Source organism: Oncorhynchus masou, chromosome 33 (assembly GCF_036934945.1).
Source record: "Oncorhynchus masou masou isolate Uvic2021 chromosome 33, UVic_Omas_1.1, whole genome shotgun sequence".
Lineage (NCBI taxonomy): Eukaryota > Metazoa > Chordata > Actinopteri > Salmoniformes > Salmonidae > Oncorhynchus > Oncorhynchus masou.
In genome coordinates this window covers 35020671-35047699 of record NC_088244.1, presented here as the reverse complement: position 1 = coordinate 35047699, position 27029 = coordinate 35020671, and the positions used below count along the sequence as shown (strand labels likewise).

Below are 27029 nucleotides of genomic sequence, written 5' to 3'. Positions count from 1 at the left end.
ACTGGTTTGAGTGTGTCAGGAACTGTAACACCGCTGAGTTTTTCACTCTCAACAGTTTCCCGTGTGTATCAAGAATGGTCCACCACCCAAATGACATCCAGTCAACTTGACACAACTGTAGAGAGCATTGGAGTCAACATGCCCCCCCTCCCCCATCCCTGTGGAACGCTTTAGGCACATAGTAGAGTCCATCCACCTGGCGAATTGAGGTGGTTCTGGGGGCAAAATGGGATGCAACTCAATATCTGGAAGATCTTAACACTCTTTTTTCAGCACTGACATGTATTTAGTAAAGACAGAAATAACATAATATTTGACCATAGTTTAATTTTGATCTCATTACAATATATCATACTGTATTAGTTATTAAAAAGTAAATCAGTATAAGACATAATGGTACTCCAATCTGTGCTAGTCTTGAAACTTTATATAACCTGTAAATGAATCCCTAGGGTGAGAAAAGATATGAATATCCATTTGTGGTTACATTTGAACATAAACTCCATGTACGTCCAAATTCAATTCTTAACCATGTGTATTAATTAAATATTATAATAATTTACAGAAAAGTTAATCAACTACATGGCGGAAAAAAAACGTATAGATATACACAACACAGATCTTATATGTGAGTATTTTCTAATTGAATAGATAACATGATCAGTCTCTTTTGCTGAAACAACTGGCATTTTATAAAACAATATTTAACATCTTTTCTGCTTGACCATGGCAGTTATATAATTTGGCATAAGAATAACTTGGAAACACTGTATATTAAATACATCGGTATAAAACAGAATGGCCAACACACTCACATTTAATTTAAACGCTCTAACCAAATTGGTTAGTTTGGATTTGAATCCCACAAAATAGTTCCAAACAGAAACTAATCTCTGTTAACCCAGAAGTAAAATGTTGTGTAAATTTGGTCAGCTGTGTGATTAACTTTTGTGTTCATACGTGTTAGAAATTGAGAGTTACAGCAAAAATGAAGTCTCCACCCTCACAAAAGGAAACTCTCAGCCAAAGCCCCCCCCCCCCTTCTGATCCATGTGGGCACACGCACGAAGCACTCGAGGCGAAACAGTTTAAGCACCGCCTTCGCCCAATCCTGATAAGTCCAAATAACCAGTGACGAAACCCCCAAAACCGGAACAAATGTTGCTCTCATGCATCTCATACAATGCATCTGAGCATCTTTGCATCATCCAGTGTATATACACACTCACAGGTCTATGTACTGTACTTACTTACTGCCATACAAATGAATAGATTGACATGAAAACCTTTCAAATAAAAACATTTCATTGAGTGATTTGAAGTCTTGTCTATTTGGATTTGTCTGTTGGAATGTACTTAATGTCTTTCTTGGCCCATGGGAGTGCTTGCTTTCATGGTGTCTGTGGAGAGACACAGTCCTAAAGCTTTCAAAACGGTCCTTTCTCCTCCATGGATGGTGATATGCCAGTAGCGTCTGTTAGTAGTCCAATTAGATACAGATGCCTTGCGTGGCCAGGGCCCTGGTGTCCAATGGGAAGAGGTAAGGTATACCCCCAGCTCCAAGGCCAGGACGTAAGGCTATACACCCAGCAACATGCCCATGAAGTCAGAGCCATTCTGTATTATGATGGATGCCCCAGCTCCATTGTCCACAAATATTGAGGTGTACTGTCCAACCTGAGGAGATACAATAACATTTTAAATACAAGAATATGATTACTATTTGTTTTGTTATAGTGATAATACAACTCATTATACAGTCGAGGCCAAAAGGTTTGAGAATTACACAAATATTAATTTTCACAAAGTTCTGCCTCAGTTTGTATTATAGCAATTTGCATATACTCCAGAATGTTATGAAGAGTGATCAGATGAATTGCAATTAATTGCAAAGTCCCCCTTTGCCATGCAAATGAATGAATCACAAAAAAACCATTCCCACTGCATTTCAGCCCTGCCACAAAAGGACCAGCTGACATCATGTCAGTGATTCTCTTGTTAACACAGGTGTGAGTGTTGACGAGGACAAGGCTGGAGATCACTCTGTCATGCTGATTGAGTTCAAATAACAGACTGGAAGCTTCAAAAGGAGGTGGTGCTTGGAATCATTGTTCTTCCTCTGTCAACCATGGTTGCCTGCAAGGAAACACGTGTCGTCATCATTGCTTTGCACAAAAAGGGCTTCACAGGCAAAGATATTGCTGCCAGTAAGACTGCACCTAAATCAACCATTTATCGGATCATCAGAACTTCAAGGAGAGCGGTTCAATTGTTGTGAAGAAGGCTTCAGGGCGCCCAAGAAAGTCCAGCAAGTGCCAGGACCATCTCCTAAAGTTGATTCAGCTGCGGGATCGGGGCACCACCAGTACAAAGCTTGCTCAGGGATGCCAGCAGGCAGGTGTGAGTGCATCTGCACGCACAGTGAGGCAAAGACTTTTGGAGGATGGCCTGGTGTCAAGAAGGGCAGCAAAGAAGCCACTTCTCTCCAGGAAAAACATCAAGGACAGACTGATATTCTGCAAAAGGTACAGGGATTGGACTGCTGGGGACTAGGGTAAAGTAATTTTCTCTGATGAATCCTCTTTCCGGGTGTTTGGGGCATCCAGAAAAAAGCTTGTCCGGAGAAGAAAAGGTGAGCGCTACCATCAGTCCTGTGTCATGCCAACAGTAAAGCATCCTGAGACCATTCATGTGTGGGGTTGCTTCTCAGCCAAGGGAGTGGGCTCACTCACAATTTTGCCTAAGAACACAGCCATGAATAAAGAATGGTGCCAACACATCCTCTGATAGCAACTTTTCCCAAACATCCAGGAACAGTTTGGTGACGAGCTCGGGGAACAAAACATCGATATTTTGGGTCCATGGCCAGGAAACTCCCCAGACCTTAATCCCATTGAAAACTTGTGGTCAATCCTCAAGACACGGGTGGATAAATAAAAACCCACAAATTCTGACAAACTCCAAGTATTGATTATGCAATAATGGACTGCCATCAGTCAGAATGTAGTCCAGAAGTTAATTGACAGCATGCCAGGACGGAGTGCAGAGGTCTTGAAAAAGAAGGGTCAACACTGCAAATATTGACTCTTGGCATCAACTTCATGTAATTGTCAATAAAAGCTTTTGACACTTATGAAATGCTTGTAAATATACTTCAGTATTCCATAGTAACATCTGACAAAAATATCTAAAGACACCGAAGCAGTAAACTTTGTGGAAATTAATATTTGTGTCATTATTAAAACTTTTGGCCATGACTGTACAATAGTAATTATACTTCTCAACCCTTCTAAAAGGCTTTATATTCAGCTCAACCCTACTGGAGAATCTAAATGGTGAACGTGGTTTGATAAATATAAGCCTACCTGTAGCTCTAGTAACCCTTGCACATTCACTGTGAAGATCTTGCTGTTACTTTCCAATCCAACAATCATCTCTAATGACCTGCAATGATGAAGAAAACAAAAAATGATTGACAATTAAACATCATCTTTTTTTCCTGTACTTTATATTTGTTCGAAATAACTTTATTTAATCTATACACACCTAACAGGTTCTGAAACGAAATCATCTAATTGCATGATACTTCATGCAAAATATGTTTTTGTACACATTAAATAAACAAGCCATTGCTTCATTTTGAGTCTTGAATCATCATAATCATTACAGTGAGTCTTTAATGAAGCCTGCAGTGCAGAGAGTAATATGTAATAGAGTAGGCGTGGAGTCTAGTCGTTACAACTCTTGCTGAGACCACTGGCTCCTGTTTCGTGGAAAACGCAACATTTTTATGGTGAATCAATCATGTTTGTCTTCACTTGAACTGCCATCGCAATGAGCCTCATTTCACATTCTCTGCATTTTCATGTGTGGGAGAGCGAGACAGGCTGGAGGCATAGGGGTGGAAAGGCAAAAAAGAATGAGCCCACTTTTTCGGATAACAATATTATTTATACATTTCTTTCATAATACCAGGTTGTGAAGCAAGGTTGTTGGCCTGTATATATGGAGGAAATCTTGGGTACTGTTCGTTTCAACATTTCAGATTTTGCTTACTTTATATAAACAAAAAAGGCCAAAGAATGTGAACAACAGTTCTCATATCACCGAAAATGGGTGTGTAATATTCTAGTATTTACAAATGAGTGTGTAAAATTCATCCTTCACACATCCCAAAAAGGGCATTTCTCTATTCAGGGTCATATTCAATCGGCAACCAATTTGAAAAAAAAATAGGACTGAAACAGTGAGGGACTACCTGCACCTTTCCAATATGAAATGTTCCTTTTCTTCATTGCAAAATGTTTTGCTATGATGATAAACGACCCTGGCCTGTGGTGTTGGAAGCAGCAGCAGCGTTTCTCAGGTGTCAAAGGTGAGTCTAGAATGATTTTGGAGGCGAAAGGGACCAGGGGAAGAAGTGAGAGGACATTTCATTTATTAAAGCTGTGCTTCACTTTTACACAGGAAATGTCTAACTTGTTCCACACAACGCATAACAAACAACTTGTTTAACAGCTCATAAAACTGGATTCAATGACTGCTGTCAATATAGAGCCTCAAGAACACGACAAGAAAGGCTGCCCTGGCAGACAATAGAATGGATTAGCTAACTCTTTTGGGGGTAAAGCAAAAATAGTTTTGGTATTGTTTTGTTTTTACTAGACTCCAAGTATGTTGCAAAAGCCAGAACAAATCAGAACCATATGGTCATATGTTGAAAACGTTTGGAGTGGGATGACTAGATATTGAAGGCATTTTCAATCAGGAACTCAGCGATCACTGCCTCATTGCCTGTATCCGGTATGGGTCCGCGGTCAAACGACCACCCCTCATCACTGTCAAACTCTCCCTAAAAACACTTCTGCGAGCAGGCCTTTCTAATCGACCTGGCCCGGTTATCCTGGAAGGATATTGACCTCATCCCGTCAGTCGACAATGCCTGGTCGTTCTCTAAAAGTAATTTCCTCACCATCTTAAATAAGCATCCCCCTTTCAAAAACTCCCTGGCCAACAGCCCCCCCCTGCAGCTATTTGCCCGAGCCTTTCCTTCACCCAAATCCAGATAGCAGATGTTCTGAAAGAGCTGCTAAACCTGGACCCGTACAAATCAGCTGGGCTAGACAATCTGGACCCTCTCTTTCTAAAACTATCCGCCGCCATTGTTGCAACCCCTATTACCAGTCTGTTCAAACTCTCTTTCCTATCGTCCGAGATCCCTAAAGATTGGAAAGCTGCCGCGGTCATCACCCTCTTCAAAGGGGGTGACACCCTACACCCCATCCTGCACTGCTTCTCTAAAGTCTTCGAAAGCCAAGTTAATAAACAGATCACTGACCATTTTGAATCCCACCGTACCTTCTCCGCTGTGCAATCGGTTTTCCGAGCTGGTCACGGGTGCACCTCAGCCACGGGCTCAAGGTACTAAACGATATCATAACTGCCATCGACAAAAGACAGTACTGTGCAGCCGTCTTCATCGACCTGGCCAAGGCTTTCGACTCTGTCAATCACCGTATTCTTATCGGCAGACTCAATAGCCTTGGTTTCTCAAATGTCTGCATCGCCTGGTTCACCAACTACTTAGCAGACAGAGTTCAGTGTGTCAAATCGGAAGGCCTGTTGTCCGGACCTCTGACAGTCTCTATGGGGGTGCCACAGGGTTCAATTCTCAGGCCAACTCTTTTCTCTGTATATATCAATGATGTCGCTTTTGCTGCGGGTGATTCCCTGATCCACCTCTACGCAGATGACACCATTCTGTATACATCTGGCCCAACAAGCTTCAATGCCATACAACACTCCTTCCGTGGCCTCCAACTGCTCTTAAACGCTAGTAAAACCAAATGCATCATTTTCAACCGTTCGCTGCCCGCACCCTCCCACCCAACTAGCATCACTACCCTGGACAGTTCTGACCTAGAATATGTGGACAACTACAAATACCTAGTTGTCTGGCTAGACTGTAAACTCTCCTTCCAGACTCATATTAAACATCTCCAATCAAAAATCCAATCTAGAATCAGCTTTCTATTTCGCAACGTAGTCTCCTTCACTCACGCCACCAAACTTACCCTAGTAAAACTGACTAACCTACCGATCCTTGACTTCGGCGATGTCATCTACAAAATAGCTTCCAATACTCTACTCAGCAAACTGGATGCAGTCTATCACAGTGCCATCTGTTTTGTTACCAAATCACCTTATACCACCCACCACTGCGAACTGTATGCTCTAGTCAGCTGGCCCTCGCTACATATTCGTCACCAGACCCACTGGCTCCAGGTCATCTATAAGTCTATGCTAGGTAAAGCTCCGCCTTTTCTCAGCTCACTGGTCACGATAACAACACCCACCCGTAGCACACGCTCCAGAAGGTATATCTCTCCCGCCTTTCCTTCCAGTTCTCTGCTGCTAGTGACTGGAACGAATTGCAAAAATCGCTGAATCTGGAGACTTATATTTCCCTCTCTAACTTTAAACATCAGCTATTTGAGCAGCTAACTGATCGCTGCAGCTGTACATAGTCCATCTGTATATAGCCCACCCAATCTACCTACCTCATCCCCATATTGTTTTTATTTACTTTTCTGCTCTTTTGCACACCAGTATCTCTACTTGCACATCATCATCTGCTCATTTATCACTCCAGTGTTAATCTGCTAAATTGTAATTACTTCCCTACTATGGCCTATTTATTGCCTTACCTCCTCACGCCATTTGCACACACTGTATATAGACTCGATTTTCTATTGTGTTATTGACTGTACACTTGTGTATTCCATGTGTTGCTGTGTTGTTGTTTGTGTCGCACTGCTTTGCTTTATCTTGGCCAGGTCGCAGTTGTAAATGAGAACTTGTTCTCAACTAGCTTACCTGGTTATATAAAGGTGAAATAAATACAATTTAAAAAACTTTATCATACTGATTTGTTCATAGATGATCAATAGACTGGGACGGTAACACTTCACTGTAGGTGTCCTTATGAATGCATTCATAAAGAATTTACAACAGCTATATAGCACATACCATTTGTCATAAGCTTCCATAAGTAGTTCTAAATAGTTATGAGTAACGGCATAAGCCATAAATAAACTTTTTTTAAAGGGTGTTAGAAATGACTGTTCATCCTGTTGTCATATACTCTGTCAACTGTTAATAACAATTGCTTTTACACCATCTGCATGACATGATTTATGTCATATGTTATTGCATGCTACATAGGAGTCTACATACCATGTGTTATAACAGGGTGTTATGTCATTTACCAACCTCTGTGTGCCATTATTACATTTCACGGAATGATCGATGTCATAACCATGTCATCTGCCCTTAATATAATGTGCAAAGACACCGTAAGTAAAGTGACATTCATTTGAAGTGTTTGACAATGAGACAATACACTGGTCTGAGCTGTAAAAAATGGACCACGCCCTGGTATAAAAAAATATAAAACGCAATATGCAACAATTTCAAAGATTTTACTGAGTTGCAGTTCATATAAGGAAATCAGTCAATTGAAATAAATGTGTTAGGCCCTAATCTATGGATTTCACATGACTGGGAATACAGATATACATCTGTTGGTCACAGGTATATTAGAAAAAAAGATAGAGGCGTGGATCAGAATTTGGTGTGACCACCATTTTCCTCATGCAGCGCAACACACCTTCACATAGAGTTGATCAAGCTGTTGATTGTGGCCTGTGGAACCTTTTCTCACTCCTCTTCAATGGCTGTGCGAAATTGCTGGATATTGGCAAGAACTGGAACACGCTGTCGTATACGTAAATCCAGAGCATCCCAAACAGGCTCAATGGGTGATACGTCTGGTGAGTATGCAGGTCATGGAAGAACTGGGACATTTTCAATTTCCAGGAATTGTGTACAGAGCCTTGTGACATGGGGCTGTGCATTATCATGCTGAAACATGATAATGATGGCGTCGGGTGAATGGCACGATAATGCACCTCAGGATGTTGTCTCGGTATCTCTGTGCATTAAAATTGCCATCGATCAAATGCAATTGTGTTCGTTGTCCGTAGTTTATGCCTGCCAATAGCATAACCCCACCGCCACCGTGGGGCACTCTGTTTACAAGGTTGACATCAGCACACCGCTCACCCACACAACGCCATACATGTGGTCTGCGGTTGTGAGGCCGGTTGGACGTCCTGCCAAAGTCAAGCGTTATGAATACTTTCTGAAAGGCACTGTATATTATGAAAAAAATGGCTTGTTAGTCAGGTAACTAAGTAATAAGTAGTTGACGTTGCAATTGCGTTATTTTTTACAACCCACGGATGGCAGTGGGGAACCGTCAAGGCAATCTATACATTCAGAGAAGGCCCAATTATAAAATAATTGTTGTATTTTTTAAATATAAATGTCATTTTCATTTCAATTTAATCTTTTGAATAATATTTCAATGGTATTCTGTGTCACGCCTTGGTCTTAGTATTTTGTGTTTTAGTTTATTAGTTAGTCAGACCAGGGTGTGACATGGGGTTATTATGTATTGTTTTTTCGTATTGGGGTTTGTAGTGTTTGGGATTGTAGTTGATTAGGGGTGTGTGTGTTAATAGGTTGGCTGCCTGAGGCGGATCTCAATCAGAGTCAGGTGATTCTCGTTGTCGCTGATTGGGAACCGTATTTAGGTAGCCTGGTTTTCGCCTTGTATTTCGTGGGTGATTGTTCCTGTCTCTGTGTAGTTTGCACCAGTCAGGCTGTAATTGGTTTCACGTTCTGTTTGTTATTTTTGTATTTATTAGTTATTCGTGTATAGTTCGTTCGTTTGTCTTCACTAAATAAACATGAGTAACTTACACGCTGCATTTCGGTCCGACTCTCTTTCAACTAAAGAAGAACGTCGTTACATTCTGATTATATTCTTCTTTTCAATTACATTTTGATTTAATCTCTTCCGTTTGTGTTGGAAAGGGTTAAAACTGAGGAGAAAAAAACATCTAATCAGGATTTTTCATTGGTGGTTTCTGTTGAGATAAATCTAGTTAGATAGCTCACCAGGCGCTAAGCCCTCAGAAGCTTGATAGAAGAATGTTGTAGTGACAGTGGAATCAACCAATCACATTTTAACTTGTAATGGGTGGGAACAGTTTTTTTTTTATTGCAGCTCACTTGCTGTTGTTAGCTATCTCTGAAAATAATGCACTATGTGTGTGAAACGTTGTTTCATTTAAACTTTAGATCACTGGTTACTTTATGTTCTGAACTGTTGTCACTTTTGGTAATATTGTTATATTGATGGCGTTAGGTGGGTTACCATAAGTTAATGTAAGCACTGTGGTTGTTGTTACTGGTAATGTTAATGTGGGTTCTGTCTCTGTGATTTTCTTGATTATTTAATTTGGTACAAAGAAATTTCCCCCACTGAAAGGCAAGGTTCAATAGCCACAGTTCGCAACTGTCGGACGGCTTTAGCTATCTAGCTAACGTTAGCTATCTGCTAGCACTAGCTAGCGAACTTCACTAGCTACAGGTGGAATAAATAAATAAAAAACATACTCTTTGTCACGTTACACATTTACATCCTATTTTACTTGCACAATTACCTTTTCATCTTAACAAATCTTATTTAACTCAACCTAACTGGGTCATTATTATTCAGATGGTTTTACGGTCACAAATCCTGTTGTGCCCCAGCAACCTTGATTTTGTTGTAAAATTCTATTTAATTCCATTTCGTTTAAAAATGTTTGTGTGTTTTTTTTGTTTGTTTTTTGCAAGTTGATGGCATTATAATGTGTCCTTATTTACATCTGGACATGGTCTGATTGGTTCAACTCGGAGCTGTTCATTGTCTCGTTGTCAACATAAAGAAAATATTAAGTACATATGTGCTCCCATTTGCCCATGTTTGTTGGAGATCCTTTGAATTGTAAAGTTTTGTGATAGTTTCAACTCATCCTGTGGTATAAGCACACTCATAACTGTTTTATAACACCTCAAATTAATGTCATATGACATGGTCATGACATCAATCATTCCAGGAAATGTAATAATGTGACACAAGAGGTTGGTAAATGACATAACACCCTGCTCTAACACATGGTATGTCGACTCTTGTGTAGCATGTGACAACATACTGCATAAGGTGTCATGTAGACTGTTTAATAGCAGTTGTTATTAACAGTTGACTTTAGAGCATATGACAACAGGGTGAACAGTTATCTGTAACACCCATCAAAACAAGTTGAATTACATCTTCTGCCATTACTCATAACTATTTAAAGCTACTTATGACAGCTTATGACAAACGTTACATTATGCTATATAGCTGTGATAAAGCCTTTATGAATTCATTCCAAAGGACACCTACAGTGAAGTGTTACTGACTGAGACTGATGGCACTCACGTATATCGATGACACAGGGATTCGATGCAGACCAGCACTCGCACATTGTCCCTGGCTCTCAGCTGACTCTTACTCCTCTTCACCTCATTGTGGTCTTCAGGGAGAAAACAGAGTTCATCTGAGGTCAGACATTATCCAGCTCAGAAACACCTCTCTGAATAAATGGCCACAGAGTCCTCTGAAAATATATCATATTTTAGCAAAATATCTGTAGAAATGGGGCCTCATTCATTGTCTCAATATTGAATTCCAACTTCCAAATCAATATATTTCCCAAGATGATTCCTTGTTAATTAGATTTCCTTATTGTAGAGAGGTATTCCCTACCGATATGAACATTAGCAGAGAACTGGTAGATCCCTGTGACGGGAGCCGTGAATCGCCCTGTGGACTGGTCCATTCCTGTCCCTCTGAGGAAGGCACCTTTAGCAAGAGGCTGGAAGGAGAAATACAATGTGACATGCGGAATAGAGTTATACAATGAGTGACAGATCGAAAATAACAAGTTTTACATCTCGAATTTGGGCTCAATTGCTTTCTATACGTCTGCCAAAGTGAACACCGGAGAAATCAAATCCGAACTTTTCCAACTGACATTTCATAAACTTGGTATATGTCTACTCTTAAAGGACCAATCAGCAGTTGAAACAATACTAAAGCGTATCCCTGCCACTGTTTTGGTAAAATGCTGAGGGATGGGGCTGGAGAAATGTAACCACTCTCAAATTCATAGACAGAGCTATGAATACAAGGACTGACCATCCATGGTATCAAAGTTATAGTTTTAACCATGTTTCGAGGCTATACAGTGTTTGTTTACATTTACTTTGTTAACAAACATTGGAGTAAAACAAGCTTATATTTTGGGTTGTGATGGGGCACGACCGTTAAACTAAGCTCATGAGAACTGTATAAGATATATTCTTCAAGAATCAATGGGTATATATCATTCATTTATAAATCTAAAAATGGATGTAGCAACTGCTGATTGCCCCTTTAACCTCCCGCCTCAGAATATCCCTGGGCATAGTTCTTCCACTACAGCATGCTAATTTAAACAGTGTATAAATTTGTCCTCTCCACACCACATTCCAAGTCACAGACAGAGTGCCTTTTGTATGCCGAGACCAGAAAGTGATGTGGAGCGTTGCATTTTTGACCAAGAAGCCAGTCTGAGCTCCAGCCTGGTACTGCTTTGTCAGACTGTAGGGATGTGGTGATCCTTAAGGATTCCTGGCATCATTCTTATACATCATCGCTGGTTCAATCATCAAACCCAATATTCAAACACGGCTAACAGAAAGAAAATAGAGAGATCGAAACCTGATTGTGTATGTTAATATGGGCTTGATGTTGTGTACTGAATGATTAAGAGTAAGACAAGAGGATCCAAAAGATGTTCAAGGGGGGGGGGTGACCAAATACTTCACAAACGTCTAAATCCTAAACAAACGTGTCGATTGTTCCTCCAAAACGTACCGTCTGAAAGTTCTGTAACTCCATCAGTGTCTTCTTGTCAATAACCACAGGTCCTTTGAGTTTACAGTGGAAGGCTTCCTCTATCCGCCTGTAAGAGGTCATTCCTTCCAGGGCGATGTGGGCCGTGGGTATCTGACTTGGACTGGTACTGGTCTGCCTGTCCACTGCGGCAGTTCTCCTCTCTGTAGCTTCTGATTAAAACACAGAAGGAATATGAGATCATCTCAACTAGAAAGATGACAAGAATATGGACTTGACTTTAAACTTGAGGAAAAAACGTTCTCTGGCACTACAGTACACCAATAGAGCAGTGAGCTTGCTGACCCAATCTCTACCGTGGATGGTCAGGTACTAATGAAATACGTCCGCCTTCACTGAGACAATGATCCATCAGTAGTAACAATCCATCACCAATGGCTTGAAATCAATGAGTCCTCTTATACACAGCAAAGGACGAGATCAGACTTTATCACATGTTGAGTCTTTATATGCCATTTTAGGACTTTATATGATGTCACCTTTTATCATCTTTTTGAACTCCTGGAGGAGGACTTCCTGGGTGACCTCTGCCCCGGGGGATCCAGGTGGTCCCTGGGGGCCTGGGGGGCCAGGAGGACCTGGTGGCCCGGGCTGACAGAGACCAGGAAATAATAACACATTACATAATAATATAGGATCATATGAATAAGAAGATAATCTGCTGTACAGCAGTGGAGGCTGCTAAGGGGAGGAAGGCTCATAATAATGGCTGGAAGGGAGTCAATGGAATGGTATCAAACACATCAAACATGTGGTTTCCATGTGATTGATACATGACTCCATTGACTCCATTCCAGCCATTAGTATGAGCCGGCCTCCACTGCTGTGAACACGATTTGAAACAGAAACTTGTTTCAATATTCAAACAAACAATATTCTACTTATGTATCGTACTAGATGCTTCGTGACCAATGTCATTTTTTTAAACCTTTATTTAATTAGTCAAGTCAGTTAAGAACAAATTCTTATTTTCAATGACAGCTAAATGCCTGTTCAGGGGCAGAATGACAGATTTGTACCTTGTCAGCTCGGGGATTTGAACTTGCAACCTTTTGGTTACTAGTCCAATGCTCTAACCACTAGGCTACCCTGAACGAACCGGTGCTTGATCAGCTAGCTTCTTTGAACCACTACTGAAGCCATTGTGATATTTACCAGTGGCCTTTTGCGTTTGCGGCACTTCCCAGGGAAGTTGCCTACAGGTCGTTTCACAAAGTCCATCCATGATCCCAGGGGATCCACTCTCTGGTTGTCAGGATTCTATAGGATACATGAGACAGAGAAACCCATGAGACATTTTTCATTCAACATCAAACCACTTCAGAGGTCTGATTTTGCAACGAAGACAGGCCTACTATGAATCAATGATGCCACAAGGAGAGGCAGGTGTACCTACATAAACCTGGCTGATTGATGGTGAGCATTAAACAAGTGCCCAGTGAAATAAAGTGTGATTTAAGGGTTTTGCCAGAATGTACTTACAATCAAGCTTGTCCCAGACTGTTCTTATTCCTCAATCAAAACGGCTCTTTAAGGAGAACAGTGCTAATTGCAAGATTCATCAGATATTTCAGTCTGGAATCATTTCGCCCACCGGCACACAATGCAAAGTATTGTAACTATGTAACTGAATCCAATGAGTCATCATTTCTGCTTACCCTCCATTGGAAAATCTTGCCTTAAGATACTATTAAATGGTGCCAGACATCAAGGCAGGTCACACTGTTAAGTGAACTCTCTTTCTTTCTCTCTCTCTCTCTCTCTCTCTCCATGTCTCCTTGCCGATCTACTGCCATTCCAGAGAGAGGGAAGAAGGCTTTTTGTGTCGTATCTTTCACTTTGCCAATTATGTTCAGTCACTTTTTCCCCCCCAAGACTTTCCCTGTTTTGCTTGTTTTTTTCTCTCCAGATAACTCACTCAGGTGCCACGTCAATTCTTAATTGCCTAATAGGGTCAGAGGAAAATAAACAAGACTTCTGAAGTTATTTTTTTCACCACAAACATTTCCATGAGCATACCGTGCATTCAGGACTCCCTGAAAAATGACTCTATCCATAGGATATTTTAGTGACCAATTAGCCTACGACAAGATTTCTAAACATCCATCAACACTTTCACCTATGTCTAGCTACAAACATACCAGCAATGAAATTTCTTTCTTTTTTTGGCACACAATTGAAAATGTAAGCTATAACAGGAAGGAATTGACCGAAACGACCCTGATGAACACAATAATAGATATGGAGGCATACCATAAAAGTCAACAGAGGCTGCTAAAGAAGTGCATGGACGTACATGATTTCTAAGCGGAAACTCCCTCATGCTCGTGGTAATGATTGTAGACCTTTGATTGACATGCAGGGATTCTGGATGTGTGGTGATGTTGAAGAAAAACACCCTCGCATATCTCATTTATCAAAAATGAAAGGCCTCTGCCACCAAATAATTCTAACCCTAACCCACCCTGGCTGACGTTATTTCATTTGGGTGAAAAGCGATGCTGTATGAATTCCTATAACCACAAAATGCCTTGAATCCTCCCCAAGCAAAGGCCTTCTTCCTCCTCCCCAAACATCAAGTGACTGTGGTGGAGATAAAAGAGGAGATTAAGACAAGCCATGGAGGTGAGCTGTCTGAAATTGTATTTATTTAGGTTTGGCAGGAGGACACGGATCACTTATCTGCAAAACTAACATGCCCCTTTTTCTTGACAGAAAGAGAGACTCACCTCTTGTTCTGTTCAAAAGCAACAAAGTAGCCCCTTGTTTGTCTTGTCTTCAATATACTGGAATAAAAAAAAAGGTTTTATATTTTGGGTTTGTTTTTCTCTCCGTCTTCTCTCGTCTCTCTTTTCTTGTGACGGCAGACAAAATAAACAAGTTAAGTAACCCAGTGCCTTGTGCTTGTTAGACGTCTGTGGGTTTTTGTTGTGTTTTCGAAGCCTGGAGACAGATAAATGGCAGACAGATTTTGTCAAGCCAAAGATACTGTTACTGCATAATCCACCACATCTTTTCCATAACACTGCAACACTGCCCGGGCCATTTAATTGGTTATACTGAACCTTTTTTTCTCCTTTCTACAGCTCATGCTGCATAGGAATTATCTCTAATTATACCTCTCACTTTCATACCGACCTTAAAAGCTCATAGGAAAAATTATTTGCGTTTGAGACGCCGAAAGAATCTGAAAGAGCTGCCTGCAACTCTATTCCTAAACCCCACGTTTGATTTAAACACCGACAATAATCGCTGAGGACCCTCTCTGACAACTCTGTTTGATTTAAGTGATGCACACTGAACATTGACAGCGAGTGAAACGCAAAACAAGGACCTTAAACAATACGCCTGGCGGTTCATCCTGCAAGTCTCAAAATAACTGCACCTCTCCTCTCACATTGATGTCATACATAGATCATCGTACTGTATGTCAGATGTTTTTAGACCACCTCAAGTCAGCCCACACATGCAACTTATAATTATATATGCTGCCGTAGCTATTCCCCGCATAACAATAGCACTGTCAGGACAGGAGGCCTCTCTTTCTGCTTGTTATCGTCTTGTATTGTTAGCACGCGCATGTGTAATTAAACGCGTAAAATCGTGCCCTAAAGGATTTTCGATATTTTAGGAAGTTGGCCTGTAACCAAGGTAATTATAACTGTTATTCGAACTGCAAAATGGAGCAAATCACCTTTTTTTTTTGACACTTTTATACCGTGTGTAGTAACACAACATATCATGAGAATTGCTATTTGGTGTCAGGAGTGCATCCGTCAGACATTAAATCATGAGGATTTTTAGATCTGTTCAAGTCTTTTGTCTTTCTAGTATGGACACACATTCCTCACTTTCATTGATCGCGCTGTACGTCACTCAGCATAATATTTTTGCTACCATGACATCCAATAGTGATAGATGGTGGCGCTTCCCACAGCTGGCAAGAAATGATGATTCAATGCACCTCAGGCAAACTATCTTCAATATTCCCCAGATGAAGGACTGAGTCCATACACAGAGAAATTAAAATCCCACCGCATGACGAAATAGGAAAGCTGTCAGTTACTGTATGTTCAATGCAGTTCCTATTGAGTTGTGGCGCAAATTAAACAATGTTCTCACTCACATACCTTCATATCAGCGCGTACAGCACATGAACAAAGTGAACAGGATAGATACAGGTATCAATCTGAACTTCCCTTTGATCCCGGCTGTTGTATGAGTGCCATCCAATGGCCGTGTCTTTCAACAGCTGTGAGAGCACACCGCTCCAGTGGTGATTTGGAAAATGTGTCAGACATTCTTAAAGTGTTAAACAAAAAAGGTATTCCTAAGAACATCAAACACTGTTTGTCTGCCTCATCGGTGGGGGCTTTATTCATACCGAAGGGATGGTGTATATTGCTACATGCCCCGATCCTTATAGTGCAATGAACTTTACTTACAAATATGTGACCACTATATATGATGAACATCCCAGTTTGTATGCATGATGTACAATATCGTGACACTTTTGCAACACTATGTTGTTGAACATTGCTTGTAAGGTTGCAAATATGTAATAGCCTACCTACAATGTATGCGATTCCCCAATTTAATTATTGCTTCATTATATCCATGATCATTCAGGAAACAGTTGTGATGAATAATCCCTTTATTAAAGTGAATAGTGTTCCATTATTAAAGTGACTAGTGTTCCATTATTAAAGTGACTAGTGTTCCATCATTAAAGGGACTAGTGTTCTATTATTAAAGTGGCCAGTCATTTCAAGTCTATGTATATGCTGCCCTTTATACATAGACTTGAAGTCACTGGCCACTTTAATAATGGAACACTAGTCACTTTAATAATGTTTACACATTTTTGCTTTACTCATCTCATATGTATATACTATATTATATTCTACTGTATTTAGTCTATGCCACTCTGACATTGCTCATCCTAATATTTATATATTCCCTAATTCCATTACTTTTAGGTTGTGTGTATTGTGTGTATTGTTGTGAACTGTTGGATTATTACTGCATTGTTGGAGCTAGAAACACAAGCATTAACATCTGCTAAACACATGTATGTGACAAACAACAATTGATTTGATTTGTATGTTTGTGATGTAGCTTGGTGAAATTAGGTAGAATTTTATTTGAAGCAATGAAAGGGAGGGAAATATGTCCCTGGGGCAGCATGCCATCAAAAACACTTTGTACGTTCCAAATGACCAGAGCTGGTCAAAAGTAGTACACTATGTAGGGAATAGGGTGCCATATGGCCTTGGATCCTGATTAAAAGTAGTACACTATGTAGGGAATAGGGTGTCATTTGGAATTCAGCCACAGACATAACTGTTAAAACTTGTCTCATTGGCTGCAATAGATCCTCAACCAGAACAGCACTCCACATAGCAGGTAGTTTCTGAATCCTTAAGAATGAGAAAGAAGCATCGCCGCCGCCTCTGTAGACATAACGGTATAGCACATAACTTCTTAGCTTGTTCTAATTTAATTGTCCTTATTAACTTATTACTAAGTATCCATAATTTACTGCTTAAAATGCACCAACTAATACAGAAAAAAAAAATACCTACACCGTGCAAACAATATCTTGTAATGTTAACTGACTAGTCCGTGACAAAGCTCTTAAAATAAAATGTTTGGAATGGACTCGTGTTTTTATCCTACTGTTTGTACCAAACAAATGTAAATGTGAGAGCAGGGTGCACCAGCCACACCAACAAATAAGCTTGTAAGATTATGTCTAATGTATGTTTTGTGAACAGGTACATATTTAGTTTGACGTGGGACAGGATGATGTCGAGGCGTTCCTAAATCCCTTGTTTTTATATCGTTATAGTCCTTTTGCAGTCATCCATGCATGCGTTTAGGAGGCTAACTAAGGGAGGGCCTATCGCATCCTGGGAGGCAGGGATCCCCAGGCTACAGTAGGGCTGGGCTAGGGGGAACCCAAATACTTCCCCACCGTCACGCATCCACCCGTTCCCCCCTAATGAGCATCCAATCCACCGCAGTTCTCCCCCGATGCACCTCATAGACAAGAGGATTTACCACCACAACACTAAATATGGTTAGACGTGCAACCCGTGCAACTGGTGCACCCTGCACGCAACGCTGCACTTTAACTTTGTAGAGATGTCACATAAAAGTTGTTGAGGATATGAGAAAAGTGTTGGCCTTTTGCATATAAACCACATGAAACGTAGACACCATTTTCATCTCTAGATGAATGATCTCTATCAAATGATCTCTATCAAATGATCAAATGATACGACTGTAAAGGATGGAGCCCGTTTCAAGTCACAGTATTTGTGGGTATGCTGCACGTGCACATAATTCCTCTGGTGTAGCCGTCATATCATCTTTCCTTTCTTTCCACAAAACAACTGCTGCAGTGTCAACATGCCGTAGATATTTATGCAAACCTTGAATGTGCATTCCTTTCCAGTGAAGACATGTAAGAGCTACTAAAGCAATCAAATGTATTCATGAAACCTCCTAGGGAATAATAACTGTGCTTAAGTCCCCAAAAAATCTGAAGAGAGTCTGATTGCTGACACACCTGCTTTGTGTTCAAATTATAGTCTTCAAATTGCTCAAATGGGGGCTATTTCCCCCTGTATCTGTGGTAGGTAAGAGGATCCATTAAAAATGACTCTGGTTCCACTTCCATATCAAACTGAAAACTGAACCATTTTTCCAGACCTAGGTTCAAATACTATTTGATATACTTAATTTGTAGAGCACAACGTTCTGAAAAACGTTTTGTGCTCGGTTGAACTTGCAATGGAACTAATAGAGGATTCCCAAGCATACAAATCATGCCCACCAGGCACTCCAGACAGGGTAAAGCAAACACTCAAAGTATTTTCAAATATTTCAAATAGTATTTGATCCCAGGTCTGAGTTATGCTCCATGGTTCTATTCACTGTGGAATGCACCAGGTAGATATTGTAGATACTCATGAGATCATTTCTACTCTTATGTGCTCCATAGCCTCCATTTGTGGTTCCGCTCTACCACATAAGTGCAGAGTCCTCCGTTCTGTTAGGTTTAAGCACTTTTATTGTGTAAGTACTGTGCTCACTTACTTTATGAGGTATTAAAAACATGTTGTAAGTAGAAAAGCACAAAATATAAGAGAGAAATAAAAATGTAATTTATAGTTCATCTGAAAGGCAAATTTGAATAGATGCCAAATTCTCCCTGGCTTCAACACCAGTCAAATGTAGGTCTGATGTAAATATCACAGGAAAAAAAAATACATAACTCTTGCTACAAAACAACAATGGCTCTGAAAACGTTTCAAGGATTGCCAACATTTTAACAATCATTTGCACGGCAGTAGGCGTAGACACCCTCATATTATTCTTTACTTTCAAGACTCCAGTCCAATGTGAATCTGAGGTAGAGGAACATGATCAGCACATGATACGTATCAGGCAAGATTAAGGGATTTCTATAAATCTGGCATCAATTAGAAGTTATTAAAATAAGAGGTCATCCAAATAAAACAGGACCTCTTTGCCTAATATATTTTTTTTAAACATTTTATTTCCAGGGGAATATCGTCCTAACAGTTTATTTTACTTGTAGATTTTAGATTTAATGACAAATGGCTGCTTATTGTTATTATCGCTGTCTGTCAGGATTTCAATCAGTGCATAAATTGATCGTGCAATGTGTAACTACACAATGATCATTACGACATGTTATAAAAGTCATACTCTCACTATGGGACCCTTATCGGACCCTTTCCAAACTTGTGGTTGGATATGGGGATGGGCAAGCTTAGTGGGCTATACTTCCTTTACAAGTGTGAGAGATGAGGTGTTTGTTTGTAACTTTTTACTACTTACCTAACTCTCTGTGTGTGTGTGTGTGTGTGTGTGTGTGTGTGTGTGTGTGTGTGTGTGTGTGTGTGTGTGTGTGTGTGTGTGTGTGTGTGTGTGTGTGTGTGTGTGTGTGTGTAGCCTATGTCTGTGTGTGTGCACCCATTGTGTCAGTGGGCCTAGTGTTTCTTGTGGGTGACGGGTCCGGTCCCCTGTGTATGGGGCAATTCAAACGGTGCCACACACCCCTTCATTAATCATGGTGTTGGGATGAGAGAGGGGAAACTCAAGCCCTCCCCCAGGGCACTGATTAGCCATTACTCAACACGCTAGGTGTGATGTTTGATTTGACTGCCTCAACTACTGCCTTCACTGACCGAGCCCTTTGCTGCTCAACACGGACAGATTTCACTGCACTTTGGAAAGAAGTGACATCCAAATGTATATATTGTTCACGCAGTTCTGCCCTCACAGTCTATTTACGGTGCTCGTCAGTGAAATCATGATAGAATGGACTGTGAACCATTACCCATCTATGTTATTACTTCGAGACATGCCCAGAAAGAATGGTAGAAGAAAATACATGTGTTGTGCTGTCAGCGATTTTAGCAGACATAATGTTGATTTTGGTGCAAAAGAATTACTGCTTGGAACAAAAGGTTACTGCTTTGTATCATCTCACCAAATTTCACAAAGTGCACCACTCCACACCTCAATTGTGATCAATTTCAAATGGAAAATCTCTGATGGAATGTGGTCTGCTGCATCCTGCCAACAGCGCTCACTGGGGTTGGGCCAGATACAAAATGAATGCCATCACAAGAAGACTTTCCACTGCATGAGCAAAAAGAAAAACATGCAAATGTATAAACTGTTTGGCTTGTTTGAAGATACAAGCCGGTGTTCTCCTGCCAACATCACTTTAATAAGGAGGTTGTTTTCTCCAAAACATTACAGGTAGGGGAGAGTGGAGCAAGTTGAGCCAAAGGGGTTAATTGAGCCAAACATACACAAAATGAATAATTTGACCAAATATTTAGGAAGAGGTCAGAATTTCATAAAGTCTGTGAAGGAAGAAACCACATGGAAAAAGTGGTTAGCAAGTTAGGTCCAAAAAACTGATTTTCACCAAGTCAAATGCATGTATTGTGTTAGAGGTTTCATCTAAACCAAAGTAGATAGTTTTAAGACTCTTCTATACATTCGATATAAGGTCCTAAACCTAGCATGAAATCGTATCCTTGTAGCTGTGTGTGCTAATATGGTATAAATGTTTGCCTTGGAATTAGTTGAGCCAATGGTCATGGATTAATTTGAGCCAATGGTTGAGCAGATGTAAGTGTTTTCTTCGCAGTTGTAATGCAAGGCATTATCGCTGGGATATGAGGTAACAACAGACCCTGTGTTAAAAGTGTTTAAAAAGTACAAAGTATGTGTTAAGGTGTAAAGCCTGTGTAAAATGATTCAAAAGATGAAAAAAAGTGATTGTGGTGAATTGTGTTTGGGAAATAAAGATAGGCATGGTTTTAAAATGGTAGTGGTAATATTTCATTCAGTACAGAAATGTGTAGGCGGCTTAACTTACCCTGTCCCTCTGCTTAACTTACCCTGTCCCACAGCTCAACTTACCCCATACCCGGGGGAAGTTGTGCCAAGAGACCCCTTCTCTTGGACAAGCTATGTTTTCAAAAACTGTAATGAATTTGGATTATCTCCAGGGATACACCACATCCTGAAATATACGTAGATATCTTTGTTAGAAAGAATGCTAATATTTCCCTTGACTGAGTGAATGTAAATGTCTGAGGATTAAGTGATAAAACTTGAACAAACTAAGATTCCATCATGAAATAAAGCTACCAAGCACTGCTTGCAGTTGGCATGGTAGACATTCGTTTTTTACTGGATACTTTTTCATTGAACTCTGGATGATACAGCATTCCATTTTGCTGTGACATTGTCCATACAAAATGCATAATAAGCAGCCTGGCCTCAGAGCCAATACGAAATATACTTGATGTATTTCTGAGCATCCCCAAGACATATGATACCTACTAATGGTCTAGTTACTTAAGACAGAAACTAATGTAGGGAGGTTGGTCGGAGAGATGGGTGGGCATAATCCGCAACACTCGAGCAATCCAAAGGCACACTCGAGCAATCCAAAGGTTGAATTTTTGAGTCGTGTCAGAGAAAACTGAACATTTTAGCTAACTCTTCAGTTAACCCTTATTCTAAAAGTAAATTCGCCTAACCTTTGTTGTTTTAGTTCTCCAAACATTTGTCATTTTAGTTCTCCTAATCTTTGTTCTTAGTTCCCCTAACCGCCAACGTAAATTTTCCCAGTAATTCTCCTTTGTTTTTACAGCGCAACAAGCAACCTGGTATCAGATAAAGATGTGCAATACTATACGTCCTCCAGGATGTATGATGGGTCACATGATTCAATTAATATGCTATTGTACGACCAGGTAAGATGTATGATACTATATGACCAATGATCCTACGACCAATATTGCATTCATTATGTAACCTAACGTAACGTAACCTAACGTAACGTCATTTATCATACTAAATGGAATTTCACAGATTTACGTACAGAATTAAAGAAATATCCCTAAGACCACGTTACAATAAGAAGTGCTCAATTTCTGTAGCCTTAATGAGTCTTATGTAGCCTAAATTAGTTTTGTTGCATTGTCTAACCTTCAACATCTACCCTCTTTAACCTTAGGTGTAAAGTCTAAACCCCAGGGTCCTCAACTAGAGGTGACAGTATTTGGCCGAGACACTATCTGCCATAACACAGGGTCTTAGGAGTGATTATGTCATTACCCTCAGATTGTGGGAGACAAGATGAAAAGAATGTAAGTGAGGGGGGCACAGGGGGCTAATCCTTGTCGAGGTGTCCTCTTTCAGGACCCTTTCTATGGGGCTTTGTGAGGGGCTTACACGGCACGCTGCCCCAGTTCTTCTGGGCCACACCGCCCCTATCGGATGTCCCAGACACAGCGGAGTCAGACTGGCCCTGTGAATGACAGCATCAATGGGCTGGGAACAGTACTGCCAAAGCTCTTTAAATATCTGCCCACCTAACTTTCCCAGGAACTACATCATGGCAGTCTGCCTGTGGCCTGTTGCTGGACCATGGGGGGAGAGATGGAGGGGGGCGGAGGGGGGCTATGGAGACAGAGACACCCTGGGCTCGGGTTGGATAGATGGGAGAGAGAACTGAACAGATATATCCCAGTGGGGTGCAGAAATCCTCAGTCTTCAGCAACCTGGGGGTTGACACAAGGTCATCCTTCAGAGCCTTCTGCTTTTACAGGGCAAACCAAGTCAAATAAACACAGCCAGATCACAATGAGACAGGCTAGGGCTGACTAATGTGTTCTTCTTCTTGAGAATACAGAAACAAATCCCCACTCTATCTATGGCAAATAAAAGTCATAGGCTAACCAACCAACCAACAGGGCAGAGAGACAACCTGGTAGAGCTTGGACTGGGAGGAAGGGCTGGTATTGAGCGGATTGGGCAGTGAGGGTTGTTTGAGAATGCCAACACAATGGGTGGGCTCAAGGCAAAACAAATACCTCATTGGAAACTCCTGGAAATATGTAATACCAGCAATAAACCAATAAATAAGAATGTGAAAGGTCAAATGCTGTTTTTGGACAGGGAAACATAAATGAAAAGTAGATGTATGAATCAGTGGCAACGGAGCATTTTGTGTTTACCCGAGTACCACATGGTGTATTTTCAACAGAAAACAACTTTTACTACACCTTTTTCATATTGTACTTTTGGTGTAAAAATACAAGTTTCTATCTGTATGCCAAATTACTGTCCATATTTTATATTTAAATAAATACTATACTTTGGCTACACATTTAGAGAATTTAGACTAAACTGTCACATCTTATCCCTAATTCACGTTGATTCAAACCCTCTTGAGCCCCGATTTGTCAATATACAATCCTTAAATCTGATAGGCTGGGAAATCGGTGTTAGCCCCCCATAGTGAGGACTAATTGGTGCATTGATCATCCCACATTCCACACATTCTTCAGGAAGTCATCCATTTAGGTTTGCACACATTTCAGGCACAACTCACTTTCTCAGGCTTGACCCAGTAGGGCAAACCTGTTCTATACGGTCTATTGCCACTACACCACTACACTCATTCTCTCTATAAAACACTTTGAAATGAATGATACATTCATAAAGCCTGAATCAAGTCCAGATAAATCTGTCAGAGCATGTTACCTGCCATAGCCAGTCATTGCAGTCCATAATTGAACAAGTTAATTATCAGCTCAAGTATACATCTCAGAATAGACTCCAAGGTTAAGAGAATGCGATCAGATCACTTAGCAGGTTGTTTCAATTTAGGTAGCACTACCACAATGTTATTTTCTATGAGGTTTATACTTTGATATTAATAAGATAAGGTTTATGAAAATCAAAAGTCACAATCCAAAACCGCTAATAAAGTTCATGACATATTCCACGTACTAATCATAAACATTCTTCTGATGTTCAGCACTCCTAGGATCAGACCAAATATACACATTTCGGCCATGAAGTTTGAAATACACCAGCAGATCGACAGAGCAAAGAGGCTGGTGCTGGTGACTTCAAAACCACTTTTTTAGTCCGTTTCAAATCAAAATTTACCTTGGTGCTCCCGCCGACCTCTTCGCTGTTGGAGAGGGTAGTGTTGTATGCCTCTGTGTGCTGTGGGGGGGTCTCCTGTGTCCTCTTCCTCTCCTTCTTGGCATCCACCCCTTCCAGCAGGACAAACTGGGTCCAGAACACCACAGCCAGCACGGCCAGCGGCCCACACCACATCTTCAACAAACACTAAATCAACCCAAAGATCCCTGAAACTTTGATCAACTGACCCAGTGGTCTGTCCAAACTGTCCAACGATTGGGAATAATAATGTTGTTGCCCGGTTACAAAAATGCAAGGACCCCAACCAAGATGATTGGACCTCAAACTGGAGGACTACAACAACACTGACTCCTGGTTTGGCTGCCTGCTGCTGCTCTCTTCCTGATGATCTTTGAGCCAGACAGCAGTGTGTTGCTGGAGCTGGAGCACAGCTAACTCTAGCCAGAAAGCCAGGCGGCTTACTCAACTATGAAATGTGGTCCCGGGGAATGACAGATCGGCACAGATCTGACAGCAAATAAACCCATTAGTGAGATTTTTCACGCTTTCTGCTCTGTGGGGGGGAGGAGGGGGATGCAGGGGGCAAAGGAGAGAGAGGCAGAGAGGAGGGGTGTTTGAAGCTGGGGGAGGGAGGGAACCCTTGGGTAGAAGTGGATGGTAGAGTTCTTTATCACCCTCTTTCTTGCTCTTCCTCTCACACTGAGCAATGGATCTTCCTCATAGCATTTCGATAGTTGGGTAAAGTGGAAGTCCCATAATTGTTGGGATTTTCTTCAGAGAATACCGCTTGGCATTCAATCCCTCAGTCCTCCTCACACGTGCTTCCCTCAGGAGTAGACCGAGAATGAAAAAAAGTCCACGGGGAGTTGGAGATGGTCCAATTTTCTTAGCCTTTGAGAGTTTCCTTCTTCTTTTCTCCTTAAAGGGTATAAAATTGGTCCCCCGCAGCAGCAGATCCAGAGAGAAAACCTCAAAGTGGTGTTAAAAACACTTTGAGGGTTATTAGCAACACAGTCTCTGCTGTCCAGGACACCCAGCTGTACATAACTCACTACTGCTCATTCATCAACCCAGTCCGTCTGCTCTGGGGGGACAAAAACATGTGCAATTTCACCTCAGAGAGCCCTGTTTGTCTGCCTGTGTGTGTCAGTGTGTGTGGTAAGTCCCTGTTGCTTCCTTGCCTCGTTACACACTCTCACTCTCTCTCTCCTTCTCTGTTGCTCTCTGTGACTGAGCTTACAGGAGTGCTCACAGTGGAGTTTTATCGTCACTCCCTCCCTCTCTCTCTCTCTCTCTTCTTCCTTCCCCTAGCTGCCTCTATTTTTCTCATCAGTGAATTGGCAACCCCGCTGGCTTGTTCAGTCTCTGTTTTATCTCATAGACGAAATGCTTGACTCCTTTTTGGAAAACTGAGGAGGTTCTTTGGCAGACAAACTACAGTGTGTGTGTGGTGTGTGTGTGTAGCTCTGTGTTTGGATCCAAATCATATTCAGGAATTTATATACGTACCTTGTGTAATCTGTTGTTTGACAAAGTGCCAAATCTGATTGTCCCATGTTGGTGGTGGTGGTGGTGGTGGTGGGGGGAGGGGGGGGGTTACATGTAGGCTACATGTACTTGTTCTCGTGTTTTTAATAGGTGTTGAAATAGGATCTGCTTTTACAAGGAGTCGCCTCATACAATAGCCTGTCTGGAATGTTGTGGAATGTATTGTTACTCACTTACATTTGATTGTTACATAAACAAACACAGTATAAAAAGAGTAAGACATGGTTTATAGTAAATCTCTTGATGCTGATCCCTTTGTCAAAAAATGTATGTGGAGACCAGTTCAAATAAGGAATAATTCTCTTGAGAGCGATGTTAAATGTTTTCAAGAGAAATGTATCTTTTTATGCCAAGAGCAGAATTTTTTACATTTCAAACAAATTCCTCTCATGCATGGGATCCACACATACCTGCTGTACATGCATTAAAGCTAGAATCCTGAAATAATAACAAATCGGACACCCTACCTCAGTTTTGGTAAAAAGCTGATGGATGTGCCTGGAGAAATTGAACCACTCTCAAATTCGTAGGCAGGGGTATGGGTGCAAGGACTGACCATCCATGATCTCAAAATGATCGTTCTAACCATGTTTTGAGGCTATAGGCCTAGTGTTTGTTTACATTTACATTGTTTACAAATATTGGAATAAAATAAGCTTAAATGTTGGGTTCTGTTGTGGTACGGCAATTGAACTAAGCTCCTGAGGCATTTATAAGTTACGTTCTTCGAGAATCAATGGGTATACAGTGAGCTCCAAACGTATTGGGACAGTGACACATTTTTACCTGCTTTGGCTCTGTACTCCAGCACTTTGGATTTGAAATGATACAATGACACTATGAGGTTAAAGTGCAGACTGCTTTAATTTGAGGGTAATTTCATCCATATCGAGTGAACCGTTTAGAAATTAAAGCAATTTTTGTACATAGTCCCGCCCCCCCCATTTTAGGGGACCAAAAGTATTGTGACAAATTTACTTATATGTGTATTTAAGTAGTAAAAAGTTAAGTATTTGGTCCTATATTGATAGCACGCAATGACTACATCAGGCTTGTGACTACATTG

The 27029-nt window shown here is 40.9% G+C and overlaps 1 protein-coding gene across 2 annotated transcripts; it reads right to left on the bottom strand.

The window, feature by feature from the left end:
* Positions 1-307: 307 nt before the first annotated feature.
* Positions 308-25720, bottom strand: LOC135528375 (adipolin-like). 2 transcript variants are annotated; one of them, XM_064957412.1, is made up of 8 exons: positions 24416-25720; positions 13049-13153; positions 12373-12484; positions 11855-12042; positions 10703-10811; positions 10376-10469; positions 3366-3444; positions 308-1677 (listed from the first exon to the last, which is right to left on the bottom strand). In XM_064957412.1, the coding sequence occupies exons 1-8, from the start codon at positions 24587-24589 to the stop codon at positions 1579-1581; spliced, it is 960 nt and encodes a 319-aa protein (XP_064813484.1). In that variant the 5' UTR covers positions 24590-25720; the 3' UTR covers positions 308-1578. The 2 variants fall into 2 exon arrangements, with proteins under 2 accessions (XP_064813484.1, XP_064813483.1); XM_064957411.1 differs by having other exon boundaries at positions 11855-12045; positions 24416-25717.
* Between the last annotated feature and the right edge of the window lie 1309 nt (positions 25721-27029).